Source organism: Trichoderma reesei (genome assembly GCF_000167675.1).
Source record: "Trichoderma reesei QM6a unplaced genomic scaffold TRIREscaffold_27, whole genome shotgun sequence".
NCBI classification, from domain to species: Eukaryota; Fungi; Ascomycota; class Sordariomycetes; order Hypocreales; family Hypocreaceae; genus Trichoderma; species Trichoderma reesei.
This window is the reverse complement of record NW_006711174.1, coordinates 309,922-324,406: the sequence shown is the minus strand read 5'-3', so window position 1 is coordinate 324,406 and position 14,485 is coordinate 309,922. Positions and strand designations below refer to the sequence as shown.

The window sequence follows — 14,485 nt, the reverse complement described above, 5'->3', positions numbered from 1 at the left end:
CAGCTCCTCGAGGTTTCGGAGACACGCTTGGCTCTCCTCTTTGATCAAGGAGAGTCGTCGGCTCACACGTTCCATTTTCCCTGACGCGAAGCTCTCTGACAGCTACCAACACAGGACAATGGGCATCGACGAATACTTGCATGTTGTTACATCTGGCAACGAAGACGCTATAACATCCTCAAGGGAAAAAAAGCCGAGACGACCACGTGCCCACCAGTGTCAAGCCAAATGTATTGTATTGCGGGTATTACGATGATGCTGATATACACCGCGGCAAGACTACGGAACCAGCGCTTGTCACCCAAGGCAATCACAAGTTCGAATGACTCCCTCGGCCATTGTGTGACCTGAACCATCACAGAGACGCGGCTACTTTGCCTTGCTTCGCACAAAGGCTTGCATGCAGCGGTCGAAGGCGGAGCCACATGGCTCTCGAATGCGCGGTAACACAGCTGGTGGGTGTCAATGCATGAACTCTACTTTGTGCTCTGTAGCAGCAGCATCCAAATGCGGTGGCCCTTGCATCGAGCCATTATACGGGTAGTGTTGGCTTCCTGAATTCGGGCTGTTTCTTCCCTAGTACTACGGAGGGTCAAGACAAAGGGCAATGCGCCCTCAAGGTCGCATTGAGCCCGATGTCTCACGAGAAACGTATCCTTCAGCCGCCAGAAGGGGCTTGGCAACACCTAGGTACTTTCCTTACGTCTACCCAACATCAAAGGATGCAAATCCTGAGCTCGTCGACCTCTCCCTACAGCTTATACTGCTACCAACGGCCTCATGTGGCACCACGTTGAACGTGTCATCAACGGCAAAGTCACGTAACCGTTGTGGTTACGGGCGTGCCCCGTCACTGTTTTTCGATTCCGAAGCAAAAGTCGGTGTGGTGATGGCTCTGCAGTCGCAGAATACCTCTCTGATTGATGAACGAAATTGTCAGTAGGGATTGTGGAACAGCCATCTATCAAAGCTACCGTCTATGCCTTGACGTAACAACGCACGTTGGGGAGAGCTTCCACAAAGTATATATGTATGCATGATGTATAAATAAGATCAAGTAAAGAAAAAAACGCCCACGAGGCTCGCCGGCGATAGCGCACCAGCATTGTCGCCGGACCTTGAGCCTCGGTCCAAACGCGCCGTCCCAGCGATGGCGTAGTAGCACTGTCGCTGTCGAGAAATTTCCCTTCGTTTCTCACAAATGTATTGTAACTCGTCAGACAGCGGGTATAAACGCTGATGGGGTATCATAGTAAAAAAAAAAAGCAAAAGAAAAAAGGGATGGAAAACTGTGAAGCAAAGGAGCCACATGAGTAAATGCCGAAGGGAAGTTGTTGCGAGGGCCTCCCGTTAAAAGGGTCAATCCAAAGCATGATAGCGCGAAAGCATTGTCATGCTCAGAATTTTGTCCCCGAAAGAGAGAGAGCCCACTGCACACAAAGTCTTCTCTGGCGATGGATGTAACGGTGGCGGCCACTGCCATCTGTGGGAGGGAGGGCCCGGTTCGTGGTGTTACCTGGGAGGCAACCCAGCCATGAGCGGGCGGCCGCAGAAGGAAAAAGTAACGAGCGGAATAATCAAGGATGCCAGCAAGATTTGAGGGCATCCTTGAATAACAAGTGTACGAGTAATGACAGGTTGAGCTGCCCATGACTGAACGAAAGGTGTTTGGCTGTGAAGACATCGTACCGGGTCGGTGCTGTTGAAAGCAATATCTATTGGATCGAGGTCGGGAACCTTATTAGGGATGCCTCACAGAGCACCACTTAGATTTCACTGGTCTTGGCTCGTCGAGAAGTCTTTCCGAATCCGCGCTGCGTGGCCTCGCGTCTCGCTGCACCATCCTCAAACTCGCTGGCCGTGTCGCCGCCGTGGAGCTTCGAGCTCGGAGGGTTGCCCACGACCTTGAGCAGCACCCACATGACGAAGGAGCTCAAAATACTGAGACATAGGATCCCAATCATGGTGAGATTGCTCTTGCGGAATCTATGAGGCCCGGGGGCGGCATCCTCTGGCCAGCCTGAGTACAGGGCGTATGTGGTGGTGACACTGCCAAGGTTCCCCAGGCCAGATACCAGAGCGGTTGCGGCTGCCACGCCGACCTCGCCGTGGCGGCGTTGGAAGATTTCAGAGGTCCAGGTCATGCAGATGGGGACTGTCGGTCCCAGGCCAAAGCCCACCATCAGGAGACCGCCGTAACGAGCCCAGCCGTTTTGAACGGCAAAGGTGGTCATCAAGAGGCCGGCAATTTGAATGCAGACAGCAGCGGAAAAGAAGAGCGGTCTGAGGCGGTGAAAGCGATCGGAGACTGGTGTGACCAGGAGAATGGCGATGAGGTCCATCTGAAGGATGCTCGGTCAGAACCTGGACTTTGTGGAAGCGGAAACGAACAATACTTACAATCCAAATAGGAGCAAAGAGCAAGCTGACGACAATGTCACTCGCCTCTGGCTGGATCGCGGCAATGATGACCGAGCCGTAGAGCTGGGTGCCTATTCCGACTCCGACAACTCCAAAATACATCAGACAGAGGGGCCACAGCCGCCAGTCGAGTAACACAAGACCGAGATCCTTGAGGCCCCATGGACGGGTGTGGTAGACGCGCTTGAGCTCGGAGTAGTGGACGATGGCATCTTGGCCGGTAAGCACTTCAGGGGTAGCTGGAAGCCACTTGAACAGACCAGTGCGCTCCCTCACCTGGCCTGGCGCCAGCGGCCGGTCTGGGAGCCACCATAGAAGCGTAACACTGAGGACGACGCCGACAAGTCCGTAGATGAGGAACATCCACCGGAAGCCAACGAGACCCCCGTCGCCATCCATCAGCTGGAATCCAGCCGAGACGAGGCCGACGACGGCAGCAGACACCTGAGATGCGGTAAAGTACATGCCGATGCGCTTGGCAGTTCGAGACGGCGGGTAAAACAGCGTCAGATAGAAAGCCATGCCGGGCCACATGCCGGCAATGACCAGGCCCAGGAGGAAGCGCAGAAACTTGAGGCTCCAGGGGGACGAGACAGCGGCGAAGCAAGACCCAACAACACTGGTGGCGAAGACGATCCTAGCCATCCACACCCGGGGGCTGAGCTTGCTCATGATGAGGTTGGACGGGAAGTCGAAGATGACGTAGGACACGTAGAAGAGGGCGAGGGCGGTAGAGACGTCTTTGGGGGTGAGGCCGAGGACGGTCTCGAGATCATGGCCCTTGTCGCTGTTCATTGTCTGAGCAATGCCAATGTTGGAGCGGATTGCCGAGCAGAGAAAGTAGAGGATCCAGAAAGCTGGGATCTTGGTTAGGCTAATGGTTCGGTAAGATTAGAGAAGAAAAGCAGATCCTGAGGACTGACGTGGAATGATTCTGAGATCAATTTTTCTGATAAAGGGAGTTAGCTCGCTACCTGATATAATTTCGTTATGAGGCAGGGCATGCATACCTGTAGACTCTCTCCACCGTTTCGGTGTCGTAGTCGACGTCGGCCGGTCGGACACCGCCCTCATCGTGGCCATTGGGCCTCTGAGATGATGCAGAAGGGGAGCGAGCGATTGTTTGGCTCGCGTTTGCTTCCTTGAACTCGCCATCAGGCGGTGCTGCTTGTGACGCCATGCTGTGATGGCACTCTTGGTGTCTGACGAGGGCAATTCCGACCGGCACGACAATGAACTGTAGAGGGACAACAAAAGCTTCGAACAAGTTATTTTTTTATAAAACTAAGACAAGCGTATGATTGATGCTGTCCAAGAGCTTCAAGGAGAAAAAGAGTCGACGAGATCAAGTTGAGCCACAAAGTGGGGGATGAAGCTCTTATGATGCTCCAGATTTTGTGTGTAATACCTAAATCTAATCTACCGCGAATAACCAGCTCAACAAGTTTTTTTTTTTTTTTGTTAACGCCTCGGTAGCCGAGGGCTTCCAGCGGAATAAGGTGCAAGAAGCTACAGGAGCTAAGAGCGAAAAGGACTGACGGGCCGAAGCCGGATTGCGATAGGGCTGTTGAGCAGTGGATTAGGTGCGATTCATGTCGTCGGTTCTAGATCCTCGATTGTTTGTTTGTTGAGCAGTATAGGGATGCTTTGTCTTTGAGTGTTTTATCCAATGTCTACATGATCTGGTGAGATCTTACTACTTCCAGTAGTAGATGATGCCAATGCTTCAGGTGACTCTGCTCGTGCCTCTACTACTAATAGCTGAGCTCCCTGCTTGGTATGTAAGGCTGAGTGATTTTGCAGCTTCCGTGGCAGTGGTTCGGCACTCGGATCTCGCCGGCGGTTCAAAGGCGGGTCCTTGCAAGCATCGATCTCATTCAGATCTGTAGTACTACTACTACTAGCTGTATCTCTAATATGCAGGTAGTATGTATCAATATGTTGCTGTAGATGCTGAAAGTGTGAGTTCGACGTGCGAACATTGCCGAGGCTCTAATTCAAGAGTCAGGCTCTTCATTGTTCGCAAACGTGCATCATGTCTCGGATCACCGATGCCTGGATGGTGCTACATGCTGGGCACCTGTGTGTCAGGTACAAGGAAGAACATGTAGGTACATGTAGGCAGACATCGCAATCTGCCACCAAGAGTCATATTTGGATATTCCCTTTCCCCTCATCAGATTCCTCTCTCTTCAGTGCCGATTTCTTAGAAATTCCAAGTAGATTTATGCTGCATGTAACGACAGGTCCTGGCTCGCAGTCCTCATTGTCCAGCTCGCACTGCCGCGGGTACCTCGTCCTACTACTACGCAGATTGTCTGCCTGAGGATGCCAGGCGTTGACGCCAATTCCCCCCCAACATGCAACTGCCAGCCTCGTTTCTCCCCCTGCCTCGCCATGCGTCAATGCCTGATATTTCAGTCCACCGCCGCGACAGCCTTATTCTGCCCTCCCGCACGGCTGCGGCTCTGTGATTCTGCATAAAGCCGCCATCTGTCCGCCTCAGGCCACAGCTTTCGCGCACATCTCCAAAATCTCGTTTGTCCCTGGGGGGGTCCCTGTCCGACTGACGTCTCTCTGGCCTGCAACATGGGTCCTGGAGCCTGGATCTACCGCAGGGTTACCGCGATGATGACACAAGTCCTCTCGCAGACGCCCTAGATCATGCGTAGGACGCGTCTGGATGATCGATTTCGAAGCATTCCCGGCGACCAACACGCAATACGCCGTGCATGCGCAAGCAAAGAGCTATTTGCGGAACGCCGACAGCTGCCAGCCAGACAGTCTCGAAGATCAAGTGACTACCTTATGAGACGGGGGATCAACGGTTGCCGCCTCAAAGGGCTGAGCCCATCATCACTTTGCCCTCGTGGCAGTTCCGGTTCGGATCTTCTCATCGATTACTTCGTACACATTCATCTCAGCCGTACGACAGGGGTTGAGCCAAGCACACAATGACCGCTTGCCGCAAAATAGGCATCGCCGCCGCCTAGAAGGATGCCACCACTTCCGTTACGGGTAAACCTGGAGATACCAGGGGTGCATGAGGAAACCTCAAAGGCATCCACCGAGTCCTGCGAGCCTTGAGGATCCTCGGCTCCTACAGCTCGTTGACAGCCACCCATCAGCTCCGCGCCGTGGCTGAGAGCAATGGCCACCGTGAAGCTGGATCGCCCGTTGGGGACAGCTTCGTCCTTTGCGCAGCCTAGCGCCGACAGCTCAGCGAGGAAAGGCGCCTGGCTGGCTTCAGGCTTTGAGGTCCTATATGCGACGACTACCGCGGCGTGAGATGAATGGCCGCCCACCGCCAGGCAAGCATTCAGCCCGTCCCTCGGGTCGGCCTCTCGCCAGGTCGGCGGGTTATGCCTAGCTCAACTGCGGATGCTGGGTTCACAAAGATGCTATGCTCAAGTGAGCCACGCCTTGGCTGCCGCCTGGCATCCCGCACTCGCCAGCTCTTGCGCCGTGATATCGCCTTCATCAGACGAGGCGCAGCTTGGGGTGTAGTTTGCCCCACGTGCCAAGGGTTCGTGTGTCATGGAACTCTCGCCCAATGAGTCACTGGAGATGGCATCGACAAGCGTCCGGAGGCGGTGGACAAGGCGCTGGTTTTGCACCCAAATCGGGAGCAGGCCTCATACGAGCGGTTCTGGTGCCTAGAAGAGCTGGGGACTTATTTAGGGGGCCGAGGAAGCGCGTTCAGGCTCCCCAAGCCAGTGACGTCTCAGCAGCAGCAGCAGCTTTTACAGGCCAACCCCAAGTTCACGACTCTCCAACAAGCCAAGTTGCCTCCGCAGCTGGCAGCCTTCGGAGCTCACGAAATTGCGACGCCACACAGCCACCCACCAGCCACGCATTCGAGTTGCCTCCCGCCCCGCGAAATCACGTGCTTCTCACCTGACTAATCTAATGATCTGGTCGGCAAGCGGAGCAGACGACAACCTTGTCAACGACATTCATACCAGAATTTTCAGGCCATCATCCCGCTCTGCGCGCCCTCAGACTAATAATCCAAGCATCGATAGCCGGCGCAGCTGCAATTCGTCGCAGGCCGAGGACCTCACAAGCCGACGGCCAGCTGCCGCTCCCTTCCCCAGAGGCCGCACCTCGACCGCTGCCGCTGCTTCCGCCTCGCCTCGACAGCCAGCTTCTCCCGCTCTCCGGCGCATCGCGCAGCTCAAGGCCTTGTATCGGCGTCACCCAAAACTGCAGCTGGGGTACATATCCGACCTGCAGGCCACCATGAGCGTCGCATACGAGCCGCGGTCCTTTATCCACGAGGGCGCATACCCCTCCATGGGCGAGGAGCACGACCATGTTGCCGAGCAGCGATTTACCGATTCCGATGTTGCCGAGCACCTCAGCCATTATACCGCAGAGGCATCGCTGTTGCCGGACGACAGAGGCGTCATGGGCGATGAGAGGGACATGCTGGCAGATGACGATGCCGTGGTGCCGGAAGCGTCTCAGCTCGACCTGGGCGCGCCCGAGTTCTCATCGCCTCTACCAGTGGAACTACATGCGCCTCCGCTACCAGAGCCCATACCAGAAAGCAAGGAACCTCTACCGACAGACATATCCTCCCCGACACTACGCTTGAAGCAGATCCCCAAGCCAGAGCGTGAAGTTCACAAGAAGTCAGATGGAAAATTCCACTGCCCACTGGATGACTGCAAAGAGGAAGTCCGCGCATTCTCTCGCAAGTGCGAGTGGAAGTAAGTCATCCCCCCCTTACTCGTCTTGCCTTGCGCCCAAGCCAACACTTCCACAGCAAGCACATGGACAAGCACGAACGCCCCTATCGCTGCCCAGCCGAGGGATGCGAGAATTTGCCCGGTTTCACCTACTCGGGCGGGCTTCTCCGACACGAGCGAGAGGTTCATGGGAAGCACGGCGGGCCCAAGAAGACCGTCAACTGCCCGCATCCCAACTGCAAGCGGCACACTGGCAAGGGCTTCTCGCGACAGGAGAATCTTAACGAGCATCTTCGGCGAGTGCACACAAATCCCGAGGCCACTTCCGCATCTCCACCGCCCGAGGCCGTCGCGACTCCCGAGGACAACGACAGCGACAAGTCTGGGACGAAGCGCAAGCGCCGCATGAGCAGCCAGGGCGTCGACGAGCTGTCTGATCTCCGAGACGAAATCAAGCGAGTGCGCGAGGAAAACGAAAAGCTCAAGTCCGAGATGGACCAGCAGTCGCAGCACTCCCTGGCCATGATGGCGCAAATTGCCGAGCTGCAGGACGCGTTGCGTCACAGCCTCAATCCTCATGCGCTCGGGGCGCCAACGGCTCAGATGATCTAGGAGCCTCTGGCCGAGGAGCTGAGCCTCACCGGCGGTGTCACATTTGACGAGACTCCAGAGAGCAGCATTCCGTCTGAGCGTTGATACGGCACCTCTGCTCTCCACCTTTCCATTTGCTCTTCCTTTTTGTTTCTCATCTACACATCCCATCTCTCTCATAAAGACCACATTACTATACATACACTGCATAGATCTTTCTTCCCCTTATCTTCCCTTTATGAGCGTTTTTGCTCCGCCATATCCCCCTCCTACTTTGCCCCTTGCATCTATCAAAAGCTCAACCAACATCAAGTTGGTGAGATATTTGGAGCCTATATTTATCTCTGTTAAATTTCCTTTTTCCTTACCACTCGAGGCATCGTTTTACCGGAGGTGGTTCCTTTTGCTCTTCAGAGGGATGCCTACCTATTATGGTCTTCCCGACGGCGTTTCACAAGGTATCAGGGGCGGCTGGGCATGGGAGAATATGAATTACATGATATCCTAGGTTCTCTTTTTTTTAATCTTTTTACGCTCAACTGCATATTAAAGAATGGTTACAGGTGGTGTGGTTTTTTTTTTTTTCCCCTTCGTCTTTGTTCCTTCCTTACAGCACAGTTTGGGAGGGGTGATACAAGGTCCTTTCCTGTCAAGATGAATCGTTCATCATGTGTATGATTATGCTTATTCTTATCTCTTTTCCACGATTCAGCCGGAGCGCTGCGCTTTGTGTCTTCCCCCCCTTTTTTGACCCCCCTCCCCCTTTTATTTTCTTCTTTTACTTGTACTTTAGACGACGAAAGAATCTCGCCTCTGCGTGATATGGGAGATGGACGCTTGTGTATCAAAAAAGATGATGGCCGCTTTTATCAAGCGGCTTCAAATATACAATCTTCACACTTTCACTTACAGTATCACAATATCCCGAAAAAAGCGATTATAGGACGCCGTCCCCTCCCAAAGAAAGTCGTCAAGACAAACAAGGACGAATCATGTCGTATGATGCATCCAAGGCTTTCCATTTGTCCCATCGTCAAAAGGAGAAAGAAAAAAGCGTTCCTTATGTACACATTCTCCAGCTAGGTACTAATCACACCAGACTCCCGCCTTGTAGCCCGCTCTTGGTACATACCTCGTTGTCCAAACCTCCTCCTCTTCTTTGAGATGCTTTCTGGTGAACCCCCCAAGATAATTGCTCTCCTTGGATGCTATTTGGACTCCTTCCCCCTTGCTCATAAGCAGATCTCGCTCCTCTCGAGCTTTCCACATGAGGCAACGTCCCTCCATCTCCTCCTCTGATTTCTCCCCTACACCTCATCAACCTACAGACAATCATGAGAGAAAAAGGAGGCTCCCATCTCCTCACCACCTGCTGCCTTGCCTACACAGCTTGAATATAATTGGCAGGGACACTCGCCGTCACGCCCGCCTTTTCCACCTCGGCCCACCCATCCCCCGTATCCTCCTTGATCAGCACGAAGCGCTCGCCCTCCGTCATCGAATGCTCCGCGTCGCTCTGGGCCGTGTAGTCGTACAGCGCCTCCACGTACCGCAGCTTCTTGGCCCCTCGCTTGGGCGCCACCGCCGGGCCCTTCTTCCGTGAGGCGGCGCTGGGGGTTACTGACGATGTGGTGGACGTGGAATAGGTGGAGGATGGACGGGCGGACGATGCCGTGGAAGCTGACGGGGTAAAGTTGAGATCGATATAGGTTGCCGGTACAAGACCTTCCTTGTAGCCATCGCGGACCTTGACCCAGCCGGAACCATCTGCAGGCCAGAATATGAGACTTCAAGACTTCGAAAGAAAAAATAGAGGGGAGATAAGGAGCTCCAACTTACCATCTGGTTCCAACACCACCACTTCTTTGCCTTCCGCTACTGACAGCTCCCCGTCACCGCCGGCCTCGAACTGGTACAGCATCTTACCCTTCTTTTCTTCCCTTTCCAGAATTCCATTCAGACTTCCCGCTGGTGGCTGTGAGATGTACGCCGTGGGAGGGGGCGCAATGACCCTGTTCCTCTTGGCGGGGGCTGCAGTCGCAGGTGCCTTTGCCGCGGCCGCAATCACCTTGGGAGCGGCCTCAGAGGGTGCGTCCTCCGATGGTGTCTGTGGCGCGGATAGGACAGACTGCCGCGAATGCGAGCTCACTGAAGTCATCGTGTTGGAGCGGGTCAGGTTTTCGTCGGAGACGTGCGATGCCGCTGCTGGATCGGCCGCAACGAGCCTGTTGGTAGCAGCCTGGCGCTCGGCCTTGAGCTTCTTTCGCTCTTCCTTGTTCTGCTCGCCTGGACAGTCCGCGGGCACCTTCATCTCGCATTTGCTGTGACACGTGTATCCGCAGTCTCGGCAGTCAAAGCCCTTTGCGCTCAAGCCCCATATGCGGTCTCCGCACAGGTCGCAGTTGGTGGGTATCTTGAACGTCTGGCTCTTAAAGTTGTGATTCTTGGCCCCTAGCGTCACGTCGCCCACTGCGCTCGTGATGGTGGTGGTTTCGACCTCGGCTGTGAGTCGCTTCTGGTCGGTGGCGATGAGATCCTCCTGCATGGCGAAGAGCGTGCGGATGACTTCCACCTCGTCCTTCTTTTCCTTGCCCTCCCGAACTCGCTTCTTGACACCCTTCAAGGATTCCACCTCTCTGCGCTTCTTGTCCACTTCTCTCCGCAGCTCGCCCAGCTGAGCCTTGGATTTGGTGAGCACGTTGCGCAGGTAAATCTTAGCCATCTCGTCCACAACCATGAGATCGTCATCGTGCCAGACGGGGCTGGGCTCGAAAACCTTGTCCGGCGGCTCCTGGAAGGCGCCCATGTTGTGGCGCATGTACATCATGGAGTCCAGGTGCGGCAGGTTCCTCTGGATCTCCTTGCCCTGGTGCTCGATTAAGCCGTTGCTCTGCTGAAGCATCGCGCTCTCCAGCCGGGTCGCCACGTCCCACAGAAAGTTGAGCTTCAGTGTCCGGAACTCGCTCAGGTCCTGCAAGCTGTCCATGACCTCGGGGACATACTCGTGGTAGTACTTCTCCTTTTGCTTGTTGGTAACATTGATGGCGATGAGATAGGTGTTTTTGGCGTTGTTCATGTCGAAGAGCTGCTGCTGGTAGGCGCTCTGTGCCTTGCTCTTGTCGTGGTGCGACTCGGTCTTCTTGCGCTTGCTCTCGAGATCCTGGCATGTGGCATCGTATTTTGTCTTGACCTTGCGCAAGTCGGCGTAGCAGGCGTCGCGGCTGGCTTCCAGCTTCTCGGCGTAGTCGGCGTGGCGCTTGCGCAGCTCTTCGAAGCGGGTGTTGTAGAATTTGAGAGGCTCGGCGACCTGGGATATGAGGCTGTTTGCATAGCGGTCGTGTTCGGAGGCGCGGGACTCGAGCGTCGTGAGCTGGGTGGACCAGGTGGTCAAGGAAGCGCTGTTGGGAAAGGCATTGTCAGTATCATTGCGTCTCGGGCACTCACTCTCCGCTGATGCCCAAGAAACCGCAGCCAACCGCAGCTCGCTGAGTATCTTCCTGCCAGGGTGTCGTGTCTCACCTCTCGAGCGATCCAGGAGTCAAGGTCGGGGTGTCGCCAACGCTGAGCTGAGAGACCTTCTTATTCTTCTTCTCAAAGTACTTCTTGGCCAGCGCATCGAGCTTTGCGCTGTATTCCTTTTCGATGGCGGCGCGGTCGCGGTAGAACTGCTGGAGCTCGTCGAGCCAGGCGATGCCGTGGCCGACCCAGGCGTTTGCCGCCTTGAAGCCATCCTGAGGGGGGGGTCTGTCAGCGTCGCGCCAGAAGTCAAGATGCCCGTTGCCTCTGCTTCCTCTTCTGCTCCCCCTCTTGGTCTCTTCCCTTCCCTTCCATTCGTTCAAGTCCTTCCGCAGTCTCTTCTCTCCCTTCCCCCTTCGCCATGTCCCCTTCTCATCATCATCCTCCACAGGGAACCACCTCACGCAAACTCGAGAGACGCACCTTTAGCTCTGCGCCAAAGGTGGGCACGGCGTCCACCTCGGCCATGATGAGAGAAGAAGCCACTGACAGTCTCGGGTCGGGAAGCGGGCCATGCAAAGCCGGCGCCTAGAGATATCCGCTGAGGCCGAGTCCGGAGCTCACGGCCAATGCTACAGAGACGCAGAGGCCCGTCGTGTGGCGGTTGTGCAGCTTGACTCTGCTGGAACGTGGGGGGAGTCAGATTGGGGATAATGGGGGAGATGAGAGAGGATGCGCGGCTTCTTGTCAGGTAAGGCGAGGCGCAGCTCTGGAAACAATTGGAGGCTCCAGACGCCGGCCAATGAGTTGGTCAGGCAACTGGCAGGGGGCTTGCGGCGCTAAAGACGCGGCGGCTCTACCGCTATACCGCCTGGACGGCCCCCCGAAGGCGCCCCTAAGGGTGGAGCCACTGGCCCCCGGGCCTTCTGTGCGGGACCCCTGCGAACTGCTGGCGGTGCTACCCCGCCAATTCTTCAGCGCTGCCGCCGAGACGCAACGGCAAAACGTGGCACTCGCGAAGATGAGACGAGCTAAAGTAGGTACCTGCTGCACGAGGATCGCCAACGGAGACGAGGCCTCTCTGACAGTCTTGATTTTATTGGTAATTTCAAGTGCATGCATGACGCTTGTCTCGTGTATTGGCTGTAACTTGTTTGAAAGTGATTATCGTGATGGTTATGTTAGTAGAAAGGAATCGGTATACTAACTCCGAATGCTGTAGGAATCCCTGTTTCCCCCTGATCGCCCCTCAAAGCGTTGGTTGGATGGGGCTCTTCTTCCCGAATGCTGCACGTTTCTGTACCCAGAGATGGTCATGGAATCCAAGAGTCTGTCCAGCAGTGGGTAGGTACTATTAGGTTCCATGTCTCTCCTCATGACGATCATCCCTCGCCAAACAACCGCTCCGAAACTGCCGCTCAAACAGCCCTCGCCCTCCATCGCCTTTGAAGCTGTCATCGATTCCGTTCACATCTTGACAGGCATCATTGACATCCCACCCCTCGTCATTTCTTCATAATCCCCCTCCAACCACCTCAGCGAGTCGCCAGGTTCGAACCCGCCACCCTGCTCGGCACCACCATATGGCTCTCGACCCAGCACGACACCCCGTCGGGCGTGTCCCACCGCGCGGGCTCGACCGGCTGGATGTGATACTTGTCGGGCCCCGTCGTCGGCGACGCCTGCAGCAGGTCGATGCCCGCCTGCGCCGCCTGCCACAGACAGTCGCGGTTGGCGTCCTGCAGCTCCTCGTAGACGCCCAGCACCGTCACCGTCACGCCGTCTTGGTGCAGGATGATGTACACCCGCCGGTCGCGGTCGTGGGGGACGCGGTATGCCATGGGTGGGCGGCTGCGTTCTTGTCTGTCTGTTCGTCGTCTGTCTCGTCCGTTGAAGGTTTCCGCCGCCTTCTTCGCCTCCAGTCCGCGAGGCGGCTTGACGACAAGTTCCGTAGTATGATGTCTCTTTTGTCCGGTTCAGAATTCGGCGATGGTGATGGTGATGCTTCTTCTCGGTTTACCTGTAACAACCTTTCTTCAAGGCCAATGTCAAGCAAAAGCCGTCATCATGATTTTCCCCAGACTTTGCCAGAGCAGTACTATGACGTAGGGCATAGTAATCCGCAGCAGTGCAGATCATCGACCGATCTGTTGCCAGGTCCAGGCCTGCTTGGGGTACTACCTCAAACACTTATAGTACATGTAATAGCGTTGACTGCTCGTCAGGGCACTGGGCACTGCACACCGCTTACTGTAGAGCTTCCCGTTGAATATGTAATTCCTTGGTTCTTGGACCGCCCATGCATGGCGTTTGCTTGAGGTCATCATTGCCAATTCGCCTCTAGGGTTGGACATCCCACCCTTTGTGGCGACATTAGCACAAGCTTAAAATTGCACTTTGGCGTTTGAGCAGCTTTGCTAGACAGCACGTGCTTCATCTTTAACCCAACCGCCATTGTCTACTGCATGATAGATAAGTAACCGAAACTTCCAATACAAGCACTAGATCACTGTGATTAATGAGGTTGTGTTTCCACAATATGACCTGTTGAGGGGCTCTTGTTAACCTCCTTGCCTGCCATAGTCCATACATACAGGTACCTACTTACCCGGAAGTGCTCAGTTGACTCCGAGGTCAATCAGACGAGACCCTATCTTGACTTAGAGGTACCCAGAGGATCTGCGGCAAGATGAGTTGCACTTCTACAGCTTGTGTACGTCGACTTTACGCAACAGCGGGTAAAGTTTACGGCGTACCATATTGAAGAGTAGAATTGGAAAGTTTGACATGCCTAGGTGATGAGAGATGGTAACGATCAATTGAACGAGTCCCATCTGTAAGGCTCCTTAACGTCCCACTGAATAGACTACTAACCAGCTATGCCCCATTAGCAATAGCAAGCACGGCCCGATATATGAGTTCGAGGTCTTGGACATTCTTGACTTTGAGTTGCCGAAAACATTACGGGACGTACTTCCTGATGAGACACCCAAAGATGCAAAACCTTCAACCCTGCATTCCAGAAAGACTTGATCAAGCTACTATAGACTGACACCGCCGTCCACTAAATCGGGCCCGAATCTATCCCTTCCATTGCGGCTTCGGTATTTCTCTCCCTAGGGAACAGCCGTCGAGAACCATAAGTGATACAATAGGGGACGTGACACGGCCAATCCTGATCCAGCCCACAAAGACAGAGAGGATAATACAAAAAGGAAACTCCGCCCAGATTAGCAATGATGTATCCAAATACCCCCAATTAGCCAACATCCCATCAGCATAGCTGACCGGATACCATCGCTGGACGGCGCCTGTGTCTCCCA

General features: G+C 54.9%; 4 protein-coding genes across 4 annotated transcripts; 1 reads left to right on the top strand and 3 right to left on the bottom strand.

Moving 5' to 3' along the window:
* Positions 1-1,766: 1,766 nt before the first annotated feature.
* On the bottom strand, positions 1,767-3,601 carry TRIREDRAFT_68990 (uncharacterized protein; the record flags this gene model as incomplete). Its single annotated transcript, XM_006968918.1, has 4 exons — positions 1,767-2,342; positions 2,401-3,278; positions 3,345-3,370; positions 3,432-3,601. The coding sequence occupies 4 exons, from the start codon at positions 3,599-3,601 to the stop codon at positions 1,767-1,769; spliced, it is 1,650 nt and encodes a 549-aa protein (XP_006968980.1).
* Positions 3,602-6,663: 3,062 nt separating this feature from the next.
* Positions 6,664-7,727, top strand: TRIREDRAFT_5675 (uncharacterized protein; the record flags this gene model as incomplete). The annotated part of the gene is made up of 2 exons (XM_006968858.1): positions 6,664-7,136; positions 7,193-7,727. 2 exons carry the CDS (start codon positions 6,664-6,666, stop codon positions 7,725-7,727), a joined length of 1,008 nt encoding a protein of 335 aa, XP_006968920.1.
* A 1,360-nt stretch (positions 7,728-9,087) lies between these two features.
* TRIREDRAFT_68926 (uncharacterized protein) lies at positions 9,088-11,690 on the bottom strand (the record flags this gene model as incomplete). The annotated part of the gene is made up of 4 exons (XM_006968917.1): positions 9,088-9,473; positions 9,546-11,104; positions 11,226-11,437; positions 11,646-11,690. The coding sequence occupies 4 exons, from the start codon at positions 11,688-11,690 to the stop codon at positions 9,088-9,090; spliced, it is 2,202 nt and encodes a 733-aa protein (XP_006968979.1).
* A 1,007-nt stretch (positions 11,691-12,697) lies between these two features.
* On the bottom strand, positions 12,698-13,467 carry TRIREDRAFT_111552 (uncharacterized protein; the record flags this gene model as incomplete). Its single annotated transcript, XM_006968916.1, has 2 exons — positions 12,698-13,096; positions 13,414-13,467. 2 exons carry the CDS (start codon positions 13,465-13,467, stop codon positions 12,698-12,700), a joined length of 453 nt encoding a protein of 150 aa, XP_006968978.1.
* Positions 13,468-14,485: the final 1,018 nt, after the last annotated feature.